Consider the following 21,688-nt stretch of genomic DNA (forward strand, 5'->3'; position numbering starts at 1 on the left):
AAATACAAGTTTTTATGTACATGTCATCAGTGAGAGATTCATTAAAAGTTAAAGTATGTTTCAAGTATTAGACATTGAACTTGCGTGTTTCAATGTTTCAACTTGATTCTATCTATATATAAACACATACATACATACACATATGTACATGCAGAGGAATTTATCCCTAGAGACAGAGTGGAGCATTTGTAGACTAAAAAACAAAGAGAGAAAATGAAAAGTAGCAACCCGGGTAAATGCTTTGGTAACACTTTACAACTTTTAATAATGTATACATTCATACCTTAGTTGACATGAACACCATTAGTAAACGTGCTGCACACCGTTAGCAAATTATTTTTAATTCTCAATTAACTGGTAGTTAATGGTTATTACTACAAGAACTAATGTTTATCAATGGTCAATTAATGTGCGCTTATTGTAAGTGTTACCAATGCATGTTAAACTAAACTCGTATTATTCTCTCAATATCTATCGTTTTCACCAGTGATGTTTGATGTATTACACATTTAATCAGAAAATGTTAGTATTTGTTACACAATTCTGATAATCCTTTACAAGGACTTCCCTACTGTACCATATTATATGTCGCTTACACTGTACAACGTAATTTTTCCATTTAATCAACCACACACTAAACTCCACCTGCGTGATGGAGTGATGTGTGGTTAATAGTCTTAACGGGAACTGTGGTATGAGGAGGATCGTTTTACCGCTCAGACTGTCGATACTGAGGAAGGAAGAGGGGGAGGAGGAGGAGAGGGAGGAAGGGGAGCAGAGCATCATTATTACAATCGTTTCCAAATAATTATAAGAAATTGAGGCAGAAATGCCCAGGGGAAAAAGTAAACGATGAATCTCTTGTTATTCCTATCCCCCATAGGAATAACAAGAGATTCATCTTATACTTTTTCCCTCGGACATGCCACATTAGCCAGAGATTGAGTGGTGCTCTGAAACTGGCGTCATCGAACGAAGAAGCTGATAAAAAAAAAAAAGCGCGGAAGTCAATGCTCTGATTAAATGATTAAATGTCAGAATTGCATTCCCTCTAGGGGACCAGCTGTATATCCAACTAATCATAAGGGTTCTCAAACGTCATATATAACTTGGTGGCTAACTGCTTATCTGGACTATTGTATTTAGGTGAGTGCTGCATGCAGGGGCGCCGAAAAGGGGGGGTAAAGGAGACGGATTCTAGGGGCCCATGATGGAGGGGGGCCCAGAGAGGTCCCTAATGATGATGAAATTATAATACAGAAAAAATAATGACACTAAGTAAAGATTATTTTCATGGGGCCCAAAATCCCTAGCGGCGCCCCTGGCTGCATGCAGCGCTCAACTATTGTTCTTCATAAGTTTTATTCTTTCTTTCTTCCTTATTCTCTACAAACTTTGGGACCTATCTCCTTCCTAAATTTTTCACCTAGATACTTAAAATATTCAGAATAGCTTGGAATCGCGGGCTTCTTTTCAGATTTTTTAAATATTTTATACTTTTTAAGATATCATTATTACAATCGTTTCCAAATAATTAAAAGAAATTGAGGCAGGGATGTCAGGGGCAAAAAGTAAAAGATGAATCTCTTGTTATTCCTATCCCCCATAGGAATAACAAGGTTCAACGATTCAACTTTAAATTGTTCCCCTGGACATGCCACAGTAGCCAGAGATTGAGTAGTGCTCTGAAACTGGCGACTTCGAACGAAGAAGCTGATAAAAAAAAACGCGGAAGTCAAATAGCTCTTTTTTATAAAACAATAACTTATGAATTTGACATTTTGCAGTCTATGAAATAAAGCATCTCTGCCCTTAACCGATGTATCATAACCACAGTTTTCTGAGACTGATTAAATGTCAGAATTGCATTCCCTCGAGGGGACCAGCTGTATATCTAACTAATCGTAAGGGTTCTGAAAGGTCATATATGACTTGGTGGCTAACTGCTTATCTGGCCTATTATATTAAGGTGAGTGCTGCATGCAGCACTCAACTATTGTTCTTCATAAATGTTATTCTGAACATGTTAATCAATGGTTTTCCCGCCAGATTGGTCTACTTTTGGAGGACGTGCTGCCAGATTGGGCGGTTTTTCCCGTTCTATGGGGCTATTTTTAATCACGCACCTGCTCACTACACACCGGACCAACTGACCGATTCGCGTTGGTAAATGAAGTCGGGCTATTTAATCTGGCCGACTCAAACACTGACATGGGCGGTACTCACCTGATATTATAGCCGACGCCGTACGTTCCGCGCTTGCGTGAGATGTAATGTCTCCAAAACAACAGGCGGCGCTAGTCTCTGTTGTGGGCCAAAAAACACATAAATCGGAAGTAGAAGGTCCTAAGAGACTTGCCAGCGACCACAAACAGCGATGGTCTATCCTCCACCATGGCGATGAATTTTTGCTCGAGCTCTTCGATCCACATTATTCAATCCAAGGTCAACAATCAAAACGATGCCAAACAATGCGTTGAGAGAGTGTGTCGACATCTTCTCCGATTAGAATGTTTATCTGGTATGTTTACCATCCTCACTTCCGGGCTTCACTGATTCGCTAGTCAATCTGCTAGCCCTCCACCAATCAGAATGGTAAAAGAATGACCAACTCGAATGGCCGATTACACACATGTGACAGAAAATAAAAAAAGAATCATTCCCAATTAAAACAAAAGATAAGCCTAATCATTGTTTGCAGTGGCGGTGGTGTTTGGTGGTGCTTCAGCACCATCAGAAATCCCAATAGCACCTCCAAGTAATGGACTGATAATTGAGATAAATATAGTCTGCTTTCTCTGTCTAGTTTTGAATACAGTTTGTTTCTCCAGTTGATCTGTTGATCTGTTGATCTTGTGTCCTCAATTACCATAGCAACCATGCAGCAATGGAATGAGTTTTGTTCTGGGCTGGTTTGACCTCTCCTCCTGGCTGGAAATAGTTTGATCACGAAAGATAATATGTTCTGCTTTGCATTGTCTAAAATATGACCTGCCGACTGGTTTATGTTGACTGGTTTTGCTTGGACTTCAAAGCAGTGACTAGATTTTTGTTTTAAATTTAGTAGCCATGTTAATTAACATATTATAGGGGGGGAGTGAAAGTCCAAGCCAAAGTCTTTCCGGTCCGGGGTGGGTTTCCTGTGATGCCTTCAGGGGTAAACTGGAAGCTGGGTGGACAAACATCCATACACACACACATTGCACACAACAATCACGACACTACTGCACTCCTACACTTCATTTCATTCGCGATGAATTAAATAGACCAAACGAATAGAAGGGAGACATTTTAATTTCCTCTGTGGCCGTCCAAATGCATGTTTTATTGCGGTGATTTCATTGTAATGGCTTAGGGATTCCCTCCATTGAATCATTAATAAAATCAGTTTGAATGAATGATATGCATGCGGAGGCTCCATGAACCAAAGCTTTGTAAGCACTCCGATGCTTTTACTTAATGGAGTACACGGGCACGGAGGCTATCTGTCGCATGTCCCCCATCCCCCCCCCCCCCCCCCCCGCTCCTGGCGCCGGGATCCATGTTGGCTTCGTAATAAGCAAACGTCTTCTTTCATCGTTGTGTGCTGTGCAGCATATGACCTTGCCCCCTTGCCTTTCGTCCCCCACCATTGACAACTCCACAAAGTCCGATCCATAACAGACAGAGAGAGTAGAATTTTCTTTTTTATTTTGACAACATCTTTAATCAAAGCTGACACACAAGATTCAGCAAACCCTCCAGGGCCACGCGAAAAAAATAAAGTTGAACACAAGGCAAGTAAAGCACAGCAGGAATATAAATGGGTTGTTATCGATATAATACAAGTGATATAGTACAATGTATCACGGCTAATTCACCGGTTGACCATCTGCCGAGTCATGCAACACATTATACGCCTTCATAACTGCGAGGTATTATGAAGGCAACACAGTTCCGAGGTGCACACGTAGCTGTGATTTATGACAGTGGTTTCGAATTCCAGAAAAAAAGGGTGCGCACACAACACAAGCGTGGTTGCGTGTGTGTGTGTTCGCAGCAGCTCAGTTCCCACTCTTCTTCCTGCACACACCACACACCCCCTCACGCTGTCAGTCATTGCTTCCCCACTGGCAGAAATGTCTGGCAGTATCCCTTCTCCCGCTCTCTTTGCCTCTCTCATTAATCTCCCTCTCTCTTGCTCCATCTTCTTCTCTCTCTGCATATCCTCAGGCAGCGCATGCTATGGGAGAATTCCAACAACGTCGTTTAATGTAATCTTGTTCATGTAGTGACAAGCCACACTGCTCATGTTGAATGCATTTTATGTGATGTTATTCCGGCCCCGATGTGGTTGCAATTTGGTGACCTCTGCTCCTCCTGAGACAACTGTCATCTATATGGTTTGTGTTGGCTTTGTCCTTTATGCGACCCGTGCAAAGAGCAAAGTGGGATGATGATGATGATGAGGATCCATTCCAATTGGCTGGTTTCAGGGAACCAGCCTTTTGTGTGTGTGTGTGTGTGTGTGTGTGTGTGTGTGTGTGTGTGTGTGTGTGTGTGTGTGTGTGTGTGTGTGTGTGTGTGTGTGTGTGTGTGTGTGTGTGTGTGTGTGTGTGTGCACGCGCGTTGATTTGAGGTCCCCAAAGTGCAGTGCTTCTGCCTGAAAACACATATTCCTTTTTGGCAGGATGTGGATTTTGTGCCCGATAGTCTAACATGTGAATTATTGAAGATACGAATACATTTCAACATGTAAATTTGGCCAGTGCAGTGTCTGACCATCCCTTGTGTTCAAGGGTAAGCTCCAAACACTCAAACACACACTGGAAATGTATAAGAGCCCAAAATCCAATTACAAAATAAAGACTTCACCAAAGTGGCATTCCTTTTACAAAGGCTTTACCTAATGTTATATTCAATTGTAAGTAAAGATTTATATATATTTCTGCATATATATTTATATGTGTGTGTGTGTGTGTATATATATATATATATACACTATATACATACATATATTTTTTACATATATATGCTATATGAATGTATGTGTCCCAGCAAGTGGTCAAAGTAATTTGTTTTACTTGCTACTGATTGAACTGTAACACACAGGGTCAATGAAGGGTCTGTAAACTCCTCTGCAATCTGAGCTGTCGTGACAGCCTGTGTAAGAAAAAACGGACATACTGGGTTCCATAGGAGCAAGTGTGAGGGCCATTTTCATATGTTGTCAAGGCCAATGCCACACTTACTTTAGCTGCAGAGTTTGATTGTTACCAATAGAAAACTACAACTCACCAATAGCGTTTTTAGTAGTAGCAAACATCTTGTATTTTACGGAGAATTTCCCATGTTGAGCAACTTCATACATTTTAGTCAAAATAACATAGAAATGTTCCATAACACTTTGTGAGACCAAAACTGAACCGTTTTCAACTGCAAAAATATATTTTTGGAGTTTACTTACACTTTAAGGTGACCCCAAACAGATTTCACACTTCTTTTTTGATGCAAAATGGTTATATCAACAAGTGCATTACAATTTGCATTTGAAACATCAAGATTTCACTGAACCCTTTTAGCAAAAATTAAAATAACAAAAGAGTTAATGTTCTGTGTCTTATTGAGTTAAATTGCTAATCCCTGAATCTGGATCAAACATTAGCATTATTACATACTTACATTTTCATAGATCACGCTGCTTCCTCGAATGCTGTTCATGTTCAGCAAACTGTTCAATATATGCAGGTGACCTCGATGGATAATATATTATGATTACATGAGCATTCATTCATCATTTAACCATGAATATTCACAGAGGTAATAGATGTTCAAATGAGCCCTTCACAAATAATATTGGTCAAGTCCTATCTCCCTACCAGTGTCTGCCACAGAAAACTTTCATTCTCCATGCTATTACCGAAAATCTCATTCAAACCAATTCCGTTCACAATTGTTAATTCCACACCATACCGGTACGAACGTACAAATCCCAACATATAGAATTAAGTAGTAAAACACTCACAACAAATGACACAACATATCCACATGCAACTTGTACAAAATCCAACAAAACACATTTTTACGGGTACTCATCCATTCAATTTGGCAAAGTTTGGAGCAGCAACAATAGCAAAGGGACTTACTATATGATTGAGGGCTACAGGCACAGAATGAATCTGTACATTCAATATCAAGGCCCGACCACTACATCACTTCTGCCATCCAATAAGTGCACATAAAGAAAGCGTCACAAGAATAGGCAGTCGATGACACTCCCAAGAGTCATCAGTAACTGTGAGATTTGAATTCTTATACCAGTAAGCATTTTCAATAATATGTTCTCCTTTAATGATACTAATTAGATGTATTCTCATACACAACCTCCGACAGATGGCAAAACATATACACCAACAACAACAACAACTTAACACAGTGGAACATAAGCAAGAATGATAATCATGGGTTCTGACTGCGTCTGAGGCGAGGAGACTTAGAAACGGTTGTTCTACAAGGTGTGGGAAATTACTTCCCCTTGCAGCAGATTAAACCTGACCTTCACATCTCTATTGGGGCTAATCACCCCACCTAGACTATGATACACAGAGCAGCATTGTTTTCCACAAACCAGTTTGGCTCCCACCACGATGCCAGACATTGATTTCATTCTGCACAATGTGCCCGGGCCAATGACATGCATGGAAATTGACCAGCAGTCTCTATAGTCGACTCCTACGCTCAGGGGGAAATTGCCAAATTTTGAGCGGCAGAAATCATTAATATTGAGTGACAGCATGTCGGCTCACACGGTCGCACAACATTATGGAGAGCCAGCAGGGAGTATAATAAATGTGCCCATTTCAGTGGCCTCCGGTACGGTACTGAGGCAGTTCAAACGCCCGGTCCCAAAGAGTAGGGATGGTGAGCGAAATGGGTGAGAATAAATAAATAACCTTTTTGCGTAGCTTATTTTTGCACTGGTATTTTTTGAGGTTTGCATTAGTGTAATGTTTTTCTGTACAGCGAAGACAACATCTTATTTTTCAACAAGTTATTTGGGAACAAAGCCTCCACAGAAAGTGCCAGACAACACTAAGTCACCCTTAGAAACACCAAAAACACCTACAGGTTCAAAAAGCCTCACACTGGCCATTTTGGTTTGAACTTGGAAAAACGCCAGCTGTGTGGTGGAACTGTGTGCAAGCAATTTGCATCATACTAACTTTAGTATAAATTGATTGACGTTCATGATGTCTGTGTTGTTGAAATCTTAAGATTTCCTGGAATCTTGTTATTTAAGCTTATAACGTTGGTGGAACTGCATTCAGTTCCACCAACGAGCTGGCATTTAGAACCAAGATGGCCGATAGGTGATCAAAACTCATAGGGGTCCTAACAACCACAGTTCACAAAGACACACAGAACTTCACAGCAGAAATTCTGGGCACAGGGCAAAGGCTACCAAATGAAGGTAGACAATATAAGTTTATCCGGCAGTCCCATTTTCTTTTTCAGATAAAAATCACAGGAACTGTTTCATGGAGAGATCAAAGCAATCGTTATACAACACTTTGTAATTCAATAGGAAACACTTTGAGAAACTTTAAACGGCACATTCCTCACAAAATCATGATGAACAAAAAGAAGCCATGTCAGCAGCATTACACTCTTTGTACCAAGACTAAGTGACTTGAGGAAATAAGGTAATCAAAGCAATGTTCTGCTTTTCAAAATGTCAGCAATGTGTGTATATTAATAATATTGATACAAATGCTTCCTCCACTCCTCCAGCTTTAGAGGAAATGTGTGTCCTCTAAAAGCTGCTCCCAGTACTTCATTTTAAATTCTCGGCACTCCTCCAAGGCATATCAATTATGGCTGGTGCTCAATAAATGTTAACCACATATTGAACAGCTACTGTTTGAGTGCTGTGGATGCCTGTGTGAATGAGGCATATTGTATTCATGGTTTTCAACGACAACGAATCAGTGTTTCTGCCCTGATTAACACTCACTCACTCTGCCAAAAGATGTTAACCCTTAAATAACAATTAAGAATAGTATCCTATGCTGTTTGATTGACTAGTACTGATTGACCATTATTTCAATGTTACAGTCGTCAATTCACCTTAGATTCATTTTCGTCATATTTGTTTATATCTCTTTACATCCTGACATCAACCAATAACAGGCCTGGCCGGCTAGGCAGACCTATCGCTATAGCTAGCAAGAAAGCTCGCCTTGTGTTTCGAGGACTTGCCTTTTCGGTAGGATACTCTCAAAAATAGCATTCTCAGGTTGGTGGGTTCTCCAAATGGCCAATGGACAAAAACCCTAATTTGAACAGAAAATTCCTGATTGGAAAACTTGGCAACAATTCTCTGGCGCGATCATAGTAATTCTTCATGCACTCATTAATCTTTCTGATAGTTATGTATTGATTGTTGACCCCAGTCTGGCTGCCTCTCTGCCTGTGTGGCCTCGCAACGGTAAATTCAAATGGGGCCGGGTCCACTTTGGCTGTGAGCATAGACATCATGCTTAATGCGATATTGATCTGCATTCACGAAACAAATTGAATAAACCAAGATCAGAAGGGTGGAGGATTGAGTCATAAAGGACATTTTATCAAATGATCCATCCAAATATACGTTTGAAATATTGAATTACCGGTAAACCCATTTTGTGGAATAACATTTTCCAGTCATAATTTATAGTTTAGCTGGCATTCGTGTGTATGAAATTTATATTGAAACACGTTTTAGTGATAGGGAAAACAGAATGATGCCGTATTTCCGATCTCCTTGAAATCCTTGAAAAAAGGCTTTACCCATTATAAATGATTGTTTTAATAAGATTGTTATAGACAACAGAGCTAGAGTTTCAACTGAATTTCAAGTGTCAACACAATATGTAGGTTTGACCAAAGTATCACCAGAAATGCTTGTCCCTTCATATTACACATGATGTGCCATATGGTATGTATAATAGGAGATAGGAAAGGATAGCTTTTCCAGTTAAATGCTACTATAAAACTCACCCCTTGGCGAGGTTGTACAAACTTGTTTATTGTAATACGTTTGTGCTTGATTTCGAAGAGGCGTAAAATACAAAGCTGCTTTATTTGCTACTATTTTGATAACGTAACATTCAACATTTAAGAAGGAAAAAAAAAAGCTATTCACTTTTGCAGTTGTGCAGTTGCTGACACAGTCAATGTCCTGTCCCCACATGTCGTTTCAATTTCAATCCACGACGAAGGCAAACTAACCAAAACCACCCGTGCACCTGTCCTGCTCAAATAGACACAGAGGTCTCCCGTCCCGCTCTGACAGTCACCTCGCACCCCTTGTCTCGCTCAAATAGACACGGCAGTCACTCCCCCGCTGCTGGGCGAGACCTTGTCCAGGTCCTCCATGACCAGGTCCTGCTCGTTGACGTTTCTGGACCTGCGGGACGTGTTGTTGTCCAGGCTGTTCAGGGAGACGGGCTCCACCGAGGCCCCGGGGTTGGCCGGCAGCACCGAGTTCCCCTGCAGCCGGTGCGAGTAGGTCTTCCTGCGATGGCCGTTGGCCGAGCACAGGCCGAACTTGAAGACGGCCTGGAAGCCCCGGCGGAAGTTCTCGTTGAAGAAGCCGTAGATGATGGGGTTGACGCTGCTGTTGAAGAAGGCCAGCCAGTGGGCGAAGGGGTAGATGTAGATGTTGATGACGCGGTGCTGCTGCACCGTGAGGCTGGCGTAGTCGCTCAACATCATCAGCGTCCACAGGGGCAGCCAGGACAGGATGAACAGCAGGGCCACGACAAGCAGCATCTTGATGACCCTCTGCTTCTTCTTGGACACCGTGTGGCGGTTGTCGTGGCCCGGTTTGCCGCCCGTCGGCACGGCCGACTTGAAGAGCGTGATTCCGATGCGGGCGTACATGATCACGATGAGGGACAAGGGGGCGAGGTAGATGTTGGCGAAGAGGACCGTGGTGTAGATCTTCCTCATGCCCTGGTTGGGCCAGTTTTCTCGGCACCAGTAAAAGGGAGTTGTTTTGTTGTTGTATCCTAGCAGCACACTGATAGTTTGCTCCTTGGTCACCTGCAGCATGACCCCAGAGGGACACATAATGGAGATGGCCAGGACCCAGATGATGACTATAATTAGGGTGGCTGTGGACAGCGTCAGCTTCTGCTTGAAGGGGTACACGATGCATCGGAACCTGCCCGCAGATCACATAAGAAGAACGAAAGTTAGTTGCAGTCCACTTCAAACAGTAGATTTCAGAGGATTTCATTCTCATAAAATATTCAGCATTGAAGACATATATTGGATGGTATGATGCACTCCCAACCTTTATGGATCTGGCAGAGACATGTAAAAAGTTCATGTCAAACCCCTTGGCTAATGGCACGGCAACAGCAACATTACATCAATTTTTGAGGCTAAAAATGTTTCCTCTGCAAGTTCAAAGTTCAAAAGAGGGCGTTTAACCTGATTTGGTTTTGACCAGCATGCTCAAACCCACACACAGTCCATCTTCTCAGGCTACGTTTACATGATGACCATCTGAACAGAAGACGCAAAAGTGGCGTCGCATCTTCACTTTTTATTCCATGTTTAGACGAGCGTTTTCGGGAGGATATCTACGTGCATACGGTGACGCAAAAGAGTGTGGAATTCGATTGGGTATGCATGTCAGGCGTCTAGGTGGTGCTGTGATACACTATCACACAACACCGCCATGTCTGAGCGCATGCGTAGAATCTTCCTTCTTCTCTTATTTGCACCGCGAAAACCCAAACATAATTACAGATCCTTCTCTGTTCAGTAATACTATCTGTACATATTCTGTACATTTCGTGGAAAGGCTTAGTTTATTAGAGCTGCCAGAGCAGCTTGACGGTCCGACGCATGGAAATAATCCAACATGTTTGTTTATTTCCCATGTATGTGACGTAAACGCATATGCGACGTGAGCAGATCTAAGCAGAGTTTTGCGTCTTGGCAGTGTAGACGGAAACGCTACGGCGGAGCGTATTCATGTTTTCCACTCTGGAGGGTCGTTTCAGATTTTTGCGTTTTTAAGCCCCAAAAACACCGTCACCGTCTAAACGAAAGGCACTTCCGATCAAATATTTTGTCGGAAGTGTCCTTGTGTAAACGGGGCCTCAGAAGGCATGTAAAAACTGTCTGAGAGAGAGATTTTTATTTATATTTCTGTTGGCTGTATTGTGCATCTACACTGTAGGGTCAACAAACCCTTCAAAGATTGGGTATGGACTCTTCTGGGGCCCAGTTCCTGGAAGTGGTTTGTTATTCACTCACTCCCATTTAGCTATTCTTTCTCCCTTTTTGTAGTACATACTTGGTTATCCTTTGTTTGACTTAAACTGCTTTGGCAATATAAATGTTAATTTTCCAATGCCATCAAGGGTCTTGTTAAATTTAATTAATTGTATTGAATTGAGAGCGCGAGAGAAAGAGCGAAAGAGCGAGAGCCAGAGGAAAAGTAAGAGAGCGAGTGAGAGACAGGGCCGTAGCCAGGGATTCAACAATAGTGAGGTGGGGGGGGGGGGTGCCCAACGTCTAAATTGAATATTCTGAGAATCATCTCTGAGAAGGTCTTAACTGTTTTTGTTCCTTTTGGGCCTCTACACAATGTCTGTGTCAGGAAAATATGTGTGTTGCTGTACGGTGTTTGCGGATGCATTGATTTAAATACAACTTATTACCGCTGTATCAGGTTTTCTTTCCAAAATATTTTAACCAATGTTATCATTTACCCTAAAACGAGATTTTGTTTTGGAAGGCTGGGGTATAGCCTACTACTTTCGAGTTTATTATTGTTATTATTATTATTTTAACGCGTGGCATAGCCTACTACAGTGTTTATTCATGCAGCCCCTATCGAAAAAAAAAATCCACAATCCACAACATCATCATAATATTTAAATTAGGCAAATCGTTAGAATGTTTGTGCTGTGTATAGCCTTCTGGCGTGTAAGCTTATGTTGCAGTTCCGACCTGCCATGGTACGTCAAAATAGCAACATTAACTGCGCTATCCGCTAGTGCTCTTAGACCAGGTATTTGTCAGTCAGTTGCGCAACTGCTTTATCGATCTGAAGGGTAGCAACATGTATCATTGCGCCGGAACACGCAACTACTTTTCGCCGACACGCCTCTCAGGGCGCAAGTTTAGTGGCGCAGGTTTGCTGAGGGGGGAAATCGGCTTTGCGCCGGGTGCAAACTAGCAAAGATACGTGCATCGGTGTAGAATGTAAATTGTGCTGGATGCAAGATAGGGCCCAGAGAGAGAGACGGAGCGAGAAGAGGTGGAGCAGGAGAGAGAGATGCGAGAGAGAGAGAGAGAGAGAGCGAGAAAGAGACAAAGAGAGAGAGACAGAAAGAGAGACAGAGAGAAAGAGAGAGAGGAGAGAGAAGAGAGGAGGGCGTGAGGCTGTCGTGTCATGTCTCCTCTCCTCTGTGACTATTTCCCGGCATAGTTTTCACAACCAGTCACGGCCCCGTTCAACATACTGCTGTCGGCGGCAGATTGAGGCGCATGCGCTGACGAATTACCAAGCGATTTGGTAGGATTAGGATTGTGGCTGCCTGCCGTGGCTGAGTGAGTGGTTTTGACATCTGGGATGTTATGAGTAAATAAAACAAGAATTAGCGCAGCCCGATGGTGTTTACAACAGCAAGGCCGACCAGGCAGGGACGGATGCCATTTGCGTTGTCGATGTCAGGGGGGATCAAGACAAACAAACACAGACGGACGGAATTAAAAGTTCGTGCCACTTGGATATATCCATTGACGAGGGTGACGATCGCTTCTGGGTGGGCTCTAACCGAATCTTCTCCGGTGTTGTCTTGTTGACATCCTCCAGAAAGATTCCAATACCGTATCTGCTCATTAATGTGCTGATGATAGAAAAAATGGTTGGGTGTCAAAGGGTTGCCACTTTTTTGACGAAGGCGTTGAATGTAAGCCCCATGATGAAGTGGTAAACAAACTTGGTGAAAAAAATAAAGCTGTCCAAGTTAGCCTGTCCTTTCACTCCGTCACCTTGACTCAACTTGTCGAGCGAGCGTTGTGCCGAGCACTGAGCGTCCGTGTGACGCCCGCCTGAGATGTGCCCCCTCTGAACCATTAAAGGGGACCTATTAGGCTTTTTAGACTTTTATGACCTATGAACGTTGTTATAATGATTGATAGTCATATTTAACCATACTAAAGTGTCAAATAATGACGTACATGCATTTCGACGTATTCCCTGCTGACAGTCTGGGGTGGCTGTGAAAAGCGCTAAACACTCGGGAAAACGTTTGCGATTCACTTGTTCACATTTCCGGGAAATCATCTACGTAGAGGCACTCCTGCCACGCCCCCATATGCCTGGTCGAAGCTGCCCGCGCACAACAGAGTTGGGTCGGCAAGAGGGGGGCGAGGGGGCGGAGAAGGACGAAACCGAGCGTTGACAGAGAAGGCTGAAAGCGCCCGGATGAGAGGAAGAGTTTCCCGAAAATCTACATTGTTTTTTGTGCTGTGATTCGTGTCAGGTTGCGCTATAGGAGTCATTAATAAGAAATTAAGACCAGAAAAGTAGCGTAATAGGTCCTCTTTAACAAGCCCCACGGCCGCACCACTTATGGCCACGAGGCTCGTTAATGGTTCAGAGGGGGCACATCTCGGAAAGGCGTCACACGGACGTTCAGGGGTCACTTCCCGTAACACCCGCGGTCCGATCCACAGCCTGCACCCTGCACCGGTTTACCTGTCAACTGCGATGGCGACCAGCGTGAACACCGACGCCGACACGGAGATTCCCTGCACCATGCCGCTCATTTTACACACCAGGCTTCCAAAGGGCCACCCTGTCAGACAGAGAGACACACAGAGACACTTTAGCATCGCTGAGCACACGTCAGCTCAGTGTGTGTGCATGTGTGTGTGTGTGTGAGTGTGTGTTTTGTGACACAGACATAGTCATTGATGAACATTACATAATATCACACTCTATTATCGCTGAGAACACTTCAGTTGAGTATGTGGGGGTGTTGGCATGAGTGATAGTGTGTGTCTTTGTTTTTTTTTGTGTGTGTTTGCACTTGCATTTGTATGTGTGTACATGTGTGTGTGTGTGTGTGTGTGTGTGTGTGTGTGTGTGTGTGTGTGTGTGTGTGTGTGTGTGTGTGTGTGTGTGTGTGTGTGTGTGTGTGTGGGGGGGGGGGGGGGGGGGGAAACACAGATTTTCACCACATATGTCTGTACAGGGTAGCATACATATGAGGGTCCCCCCGGGAATAGAATCCTTCTTAGCTCAAGGGGTTTTGAACTTGCTCAAGGGTGGTTCATCATTGCAGACAGCCAGCCAAAGGGCGCTGTCACTGTGGATGTGCTCCCCTGTCCAACTCAAATGAATCTTCAACAGGGCAGGAAGTCCGCCATCCCGAGCATGACGGTGACCCTACAACCGGTGGCCAATCGCAACCGAGCCCGTACTTCAACATCGACACGAATTCTTTCTTTGTTCTTTGTTTAACGTTATTGCACAATATATCAACAATTCTATGTGAGACTCTGTTAGGTCTTTATGTCCTATCAGGAGTGATGAAGTAGCTATCCATCCATCCATCTAGCTTACCTAAAGGGAAGACACACACTAGTGCAGGGATGATTTTAATAATACAAAACAGCGCGGCGACTATGGTCCATGAGTCTGATTTATTCTGTTGTCTTGGTAGTCCCCCTGGCAAGCAAGTTGGCAGGGGGAATGTGTGAATTATTTGACGGTATGATCGTCGTGATTAGTCTATCGACTGCTTACTAGAGCTTGATATTCAGAGTGCATTGCTCTACCCTTGGATTAACCCCAATCACAGATCCCACTGAGAGGCGATAGATCAATGGATACGGTTAAATGCTGCATTCAAACAGCTACAACTTGAAATGCACTCCCGAGTTTAAGTCTTTGGGTCAAGCGATGGGTTAGATGGTGTGATCGGCATAGGGCATAAACATGGACTGAAGCTGCGATGATTCATTTGGCTAGTGTGTGTTCGTTCCCTCGAGGGAGGCTGTGTGTGTTGAAATGAGGGGGACTACATTTCCCAGCATACGAAGGCCGTCCGATGTAGAGCCTTGTGTGTGTACTTTGTGAAAAGACAGTCATAGATGTACATCTATATCTAGACAGAAAGGAGTGTGTGTGTGTGTGTTTGAGTGGGAGTTTGTGCGTCTACGTTTGCGGTTGCGTGCGCCCATGCGCAGGAGGAGAGCCCCAGGAAGTAGTATCTGCGAGTCTGTGGTGTCTTTCCACTGTCCTAGGAATAAAGGACCAGCCTGGATAGAGACTAATGGATGGAGGATGACAACAGTATCATCAATTACAGAGTCAGCCCATTCCACGACAAGTCGACCTTGGACAATGATCTACGGAACCTGCCTCACCCACAAGGGAACCAGCATTGTGGGTGACCCAAGCCACCCCTCACACACCCTTCAGCCTCCTTCCATCTGGGAGACGGCAGCCTCCAGGCCGGCTCCACCAGACTGCTAAACAGCTTTTTCCACCGGGTTATCAGGAAGCTCGACTCTCTCCCCTCTGCCCCTATGAACTCTGGACTCTGAAACCGCCTTCCATTTCCCCCAAGAACTCTGGACTTCTTACCCATAATGTTCCTCATATTGCACATTTCAATCCAATTACTTTTTTAGCTTTATTTTATATATACTGGTTGTTGTTTTTTGCCTTACCATTGAATTATGTTGCACTATTTAGAATTGATTTGTTGTAAATATTACTTATGTTATTTAATTTTACCTAATTGTACCATCTTCTCCTTATTGCACCGTGAGACAAACGCAAGTTCATCCCCCCCTGCAACTCGACAACTAAATGCTCTGTAGTTGTGTGTGTGTGTATTGTTGTATGTTACTGTGTCTTTATGTACAACAAGCTGCTCAAACAAATTGCCCCTAGTGGGATTAATTAAGTTGTATTGTATTGTATTGTATTGTATTGTATTGTATTGCGATTCTATTTGTTTGGCACATATTTTGGAATTGACAATAAAGCTGACCTCATTGAAAGGTTTTAAATGAGGGCTCGATTGCCCCATGTCATCGGGGCACCAGGTCACGGGGGTATGCGTGCCCTAGGACGTGAAATAGCGCATTTATCATGTGAAAGCAGTCAGTTGACTACTGTGGTGTGTCACACTATACACATCAAGACTTGATGTTGCTGATAGCAGGCAGTTTACTTGTGCGGCGTCACACTATATATACCCAGACTTGATGTTACTGATATGGAAAGAGCGCATGCTCCTGTGTACCCACTCACTTGAAGGAGCCGAGATTGAATCTCATCTCTTCCCCTATCGAGTTATTGTAAGTGGTTCTGTCAAAACCCCCTTTGTTTGAATGGGCTACAAAAGTGCTACCCTTTGTAGCCCATTCAGACTAGAAATGTAATGTGAGGTTCTAAGAATAAGCTTGACACAGCTACCAATTAGAAACTAATTAATTTACCTGCAACATTCGTCGGCACCTAAATCAATGGGAGCCATCACCACGCTCGCTCAGAGCTGTAATTTGGGCGGCAGCCAAATAGTTAGACGGGAAACAACCAAAGCCAAAGCAGGTTTATTTCTGAGCGTGTTCAGGAATGGCTTGCTCTAAAGTAAAATGTACAATAGCATAAAGATTGGCTGTGGGAGCAACAACAGCATGAATGAGCGGTTCTTTGGTTCATAACTCTGTCATTACTGCTAGGCTCTTCTTTAGTCGCTGCACTGAGGATCAGATGGCACTTTTATACCGTCGGTTGAAGGCTTCCACTAAGAGTTCCCTGAGATAAACATGGCTTTGAATGTGGTTCACTCAGAGACGACGGGCGAAAGAGTTAACTATAATATAGAAGGATGGCCAAGGTGTGGTTTGATGATTAAAAAATCATAAGCACTGATTAAAAAACGAAATTGGACAGCTGACTCATGCATCACTTTTCCTAATGAAAGTCCTTCCCATTCGACATGTTGGCCAGTGAAGGCTGTGCCTCACCAGACGCTATCCACTGCCCAATCTATTGCTGGAAGTTAAACAGATATCCAAATCCGCAGGGAAACGAACTGCCTCAGCCTCTCCTTTTTAAACCTTTCGCAGCATCGTTCCTGCGTAAATCCTCGTTCGCTAAACAAACCCTACAAACTAAATTCAACCACAGCAAAGTCCTCTCCAAGCTGGCCATACAAACCATACGGTATATTGTATTAAACTCCTGTACGAGGCATCAAGATGCGATCTGAGAGCGCACCTGTGAGTCCCCCCCCCCCCCCCCCCCCCCCCCCTTGCCCGTGCGCTCCCAGGTGTAGACACCAGGACGGCTGAGATTAGACCAAGGGGAACAGTGCTTTTATTGTAGTGCCTGCGATAAAAAAGAACGTCACATCGAGAACAGAGAAAGAAAGAACCGGCGTCGGAGGGCGTCCTCCTGTGCGCCGCGAGACGGAGCAGAAACAAAGGCTGCGTCTTTTAATGGAAGACACGGGAGTGTGCCTTCGCTGCCAGGAGACGGCCCGCTGGCGAGCGTGTCTCCATCGGCCTCCCCGGAGACACCTCGCTATTGATTAACTGCTGTGTCTGGTTATTCAAACGGTGACAAGACAAACGAATTCCCCCCTCTCTCTCTCTCGCTCTCGCTCTCGCTCTCGCTCTCTCTCTCGCTCTCTCTCTCTCTCTCTCTCTCTCGCTCTCTCTCTCTCTCTCTCTTTCTCTTTCTCGGTTCTCCCCCCCCCCCTCCCCGTCGTCGTCCCAATCCCAGTCCCATGGGGGGCAGGGGCCCTGAAGCTCTCACCTGTGATGATGTTATCCAGCAGCGTGGTGGGCATGCAGAAGATGCCAACCAGAAGGTCGCTCACGGCCAGGTTGAGGATGAACAGGTTGGTGACCGTGCGCATGTTCTTGCTGCGCAGCACGATGAAGCATACCACGCCGTTGCCCACCATGCACACCAGGAAGATTAACAGGTAGGACGCCACGAAGATGGCCGCGATGGACGACTCGTGCAGGTAATATCCAACGTATGTGATGTTATTCCTGGGTCTGAAAGGGTTCTCCTCCTCCCATGACGACGTCGAGGAGATGTTGGGGAACGTCCAGTTGTCGTACGTCTGAGTGACGTTGCCGTCCGGTTCCTCGTTCATTGTGCCCCCTGAGGAGACAACGCGTGATGAGTGGTCTGCTCTTCTGATGCAATGCTTTATGCTTAATCCGATTTGTGATTATATTCATATTCAAATCACCATATAAGGGATTTATGTGAGCCACGGATTACATAAACGTACATGGGTCTATGTAAATTGCACCGTTTTTGTTACTACTTTATTACCTTTCAAAACGACTTGGTGGTTTTCTACTTTGCACTCACGATGACAATGGCTAGACGCTTATGAATTTGTCATGAGTATCAGTGAGTCAGTACTCGTATGAAAATAGAGTAGGGCCTACAATCGTCACATATATTTGAGGATGGCAAAAAACGTTGTGCCCTGTAATAGTATACCTTGTGTAGCCGTCGCTGTGTTGTGTTTCCCTCGCAAGAGCACGAGGCCTACTTGATTATGCATGCCTAAAGTGGGCAAAGTACCCTGAATCTCAGCGGAGCAGGGTTTAATCGAAGTCAATATTTTGCTGCCGAAATCGTACGGTATCTACACCTTGAAGCATGCAAAAATGATCATACTGTGTCCTGAGAATTTGAATGAGAGTAAATTCGAGAATTATGTTGGCAGACTGTGGAGCGCCAACAGGGGTCGAGAGGTGGAGCATCTCGTACTACCGCGTAGTAGGGGGATTAATTTAATTATAGAGACGCAAACCTGCACGAGTTTCCGTCCAAGGGACTGTAATGCATAGAGAGTGGAGATCACATGTTCTATAAGTGTGCATTTAACGCAGAACGATTAATAATTGAATTACATGGTCACAGTAGTCTAAGATAAATCCGCATGTCCTTCTTTCAAACGCGATATTATACGCGATAGAAGTTAGGGTGGAAAACATATCAATTTCAAATCAGTTATATTTGCAATCCTGATTGTATTGTATGAATGGCCTTGACAACTAGTTGTATGTACATTTATGTATTTATACATTTAATTTTTTACTTTTTGGGATAATTGTATCATTAGCGAGCTTTAGATGAAATTGGGGGTTGGCTTTGTTATTATCTTTAATTTCAGGGTAAACTCTGTAACAGCGAGAGGGGATTTGAGATCAAGAGACCGGAGCCAATCCGATAATTAGGTCGGTGGTGGTGGATACGTGCGTGCGTAATTACGCGTACGCGCATGTGTATGGGTGTAGTGGAAAGGGGTCGCGTCGCGGACCGCGGCTATACGACCGACTCACACACAGAACGGGACTCGGTTCGCCAAAGGGAAGCTACGGAACGATATGGGCTGTAGTAAATATGGCGAATAAACATAATCTAACCCTGAGATACAGAGGCCTCCCCCAAAAAAACATCTTGTCATTTTTAAATAGCACTTTATAAAGACTGAACGTGTAGTTGCAATTCATGACTGCATTCTGTGACTGTTGTTCTTTTTCTAAACATGCCTATAGGTCTACGCGCTGTGATCTTATTGCAATGTGATGTGTGGCACACTTTCTCTTCCAGGCTGCCTCTTCACGTCAGCCTCTTGAAACTTTGCGTGTCTTGGGAGTGCGTGCGTGCGTGCGTGCGTGTGTGCGTGTGTGTGTGTGTGTCTGTGTGTGTGTGTGTGTGGAGATCACGCCTGAGCAGCCCAGCTTCACCACGTTGTGCGTTCCAGTGTGGCACTGCGTTGATCACACACTGAAACTTCGTGGTGAAAGTGGGGTACGATAACGGTTGAAGACATGAGGAACAGTGAATAATCCTAAGTGTTTTAATTGGATGTGTTTGGTTATGAAAATATGTTCAAAATCTAAACTTTTCCCAATGTGATTAAACTGATCCCAAATAACGTCGCCAAGGGCAAAGCGCAACCTTAAACCTGTTATAGAGATTGCCCGTATCATTTCACAAGTACAGGTGGGCTACACTATTAATATTGGGTCTTACCTCGTTTCAAGTTCCAAAGCAAAAAAAAAGTGACGATACCTTTTAGCCCCTCCAAAGAACCAGCCTCTGTATGAAGGCAAGCCGTGAGAAAAAAACAAAACACCAAATGGCTTAAAGATGGTTATGGTGAGCAACACCTCATGTTGTATTAGTCTGGTTTTTCTGAGCGTCTATGGGAGCCAATCACTCTTCTATTCAACGCGGGCTTCGCACGAGCATGTTGGCATCCTCTCACTTGGAGCGCAAGTGGAGGACCGGAGAGCGAGGCACCCAATTTGATGCTCTGACGTCACTAACAAGGGGTGGGACCGATGATGCGGCTCAAAATGTTGAGTGATATTCCGCTTGATTTTTTTCAGCTGGGCTCCCGGGAGAATATGAGAATTCGCCACAAATAACGTATTTGAGTCGCGTGGAACCTTTTGTTGCAGCGTTCATTATGGGCACAGATGGTGTTTATATTGTCCCAGGCCTAATGTGTCTATAACTGTCCTAATGTGCACTAACGACGCGCATGCCAAGTGGCCATACAAACAGGATGGGGTGGTTACAGTTGCCCAATGCATAGCTATTTGTCAGTCATTATATAACCAAACTACAACATAGCACTTATAAAGAATATATATATATATATATATATATATATATATATATATATATATATATATATATATATATATATAGATATAGATATAGATATAGATATAGATATATATATAGATAATATATGTATTATTCCAATGATGAATAAGCCTAATTTATATTACACTTCAACAGATTGCCTCTGCATTCATCTTCATTTCTGAACTGACATTATTAACCAACAGGTCAATAATTGCTTTGGCATTTATTAGCATATGACTTAAAAACATAGGCTAGGAGGATACTGTCCAGCAAGTGCAAATCCACAAGCCATATGGCTCTTCTATATCCATGAGTTATGTTAAAGGAGACATATTATGGTGTTTTCCCAACAAGTAAACATAGTATTTGAGCTCCAGAAAACATGTGGTTGAAGCTGTTTGCTGGAAATAGCTTTGAGGAAAAAAATTATCGTCTTCCGCTATTCCCCTCTGTTTCAGTCCCTTCAGAATGCGCTGTTTCTGGTGTCTGTAGCTTTAATGCAAATGAGCTGCTGCCCATTGACCAATGAGCTGTCAGACTGAACCACAGCATGGAGGAGAAGGGGTTGCGGCCGTTTGGTGACTCCTGGAGCTCTATATCTATATTATATCATGTAACATAATAATAATATTATATAAGGGTATTTATATAATCTATCTAATATCACAGACAAAAACTATGTGTGCCTCGGATGATATTATGAATAATAAAGACTGTGTCTGATGTCTCTGGTACTTCCACAAGTAAAGACTCGTAGTGGGGGATATCTCGGCCATAGTTGAGAAGAATTGGGGGGAAGGAACTTTGGCATTGACTCTCTGAAGTCCATGAACCGCGACATGGAGAAGAAAAGGATTGTATTCCGGGAGCTGAGCTGCCTGACTGCCTCCGAGCTCCCCGCGCCGGAGCTGCCGGCCACCGTCGAAGCCCTCCAGCCGCAGTCCGGCCACTCGGGCGGTGTACTCCGGGAGCTGATCTGGC

The 21,688-nt window shown here is 43.8% G+C and overlaps 1 protein-coding gene across 1 annotated transcript; it reads right to left on the bottom strand.

Annotated features, from left to right (window-relative positions):
• Positions 1 to 3,674: 3,674 nt before the first annotated feature.
• Positions 3,675 to 20,314, bottom strand: npffr2a (neuropeptide FF receptor 2a). Its single transcript, XM_030359725.1, has 4 exons — positions 20,084 to 20,314; positions 17,831 to 18,187; positions 13,748 to 13,847; positions 3,675 to 10,186 (listed from the first exon to the last, which is right to left on the bottom strand). The coding sequence occupies exons 2-4, from the start codon at positions 18,177 to 18,179 to the stop codon at positions 9,337 to 9,339; spliced, it is 1,299 nt and encodes a 432-aa protein (XP_030215585.1). The 5' UTR covers positions 18,180 to 18,187; positions 20,084 to 20,314; the 3' UTR covers positions 3,675 to 9,336.
• Positions 20,315 to 21,688: the final 1,374 nt, after the last annotated feature.

Source organism: Gadus morhua, chromosome 6 (genome assembly GCF_902167405.1).
Source record: "Gadus morhua chromosome 6, gadMor3.0, whole genome shotgun sequence".
NCBI lineage: Eukaryota > Metazoa > Chordata > Actinopteri > Gadiformes > Gadidae > Gadus > Gadus morhua.

Excerpts from the sequence above, each read along its gene's own strand:
- npffr2a (XM_030359725.1), bottom strand. The coding sequence starts at position 18,179 with ATGAACGAGGAACCGGACGGCAACGTCACTCAGACGTACGACAACTGG. Across the intron at positions 13,848-17,830 it reads GCTGGATAACATCATCACAG|GGTGGCCCTTTGGAAGCCTG; the intron begins GTGAGAGCTTCA and ends TCTGTCTGACAG. Across the intron at positions 10,187-13,747 it reads GTCGCCATCGCAGTTGACAG|GTTCCGATGCATCGTGTACC; the intron begins GTAAACCGGTGC and ends ATCTGCGGGCAG.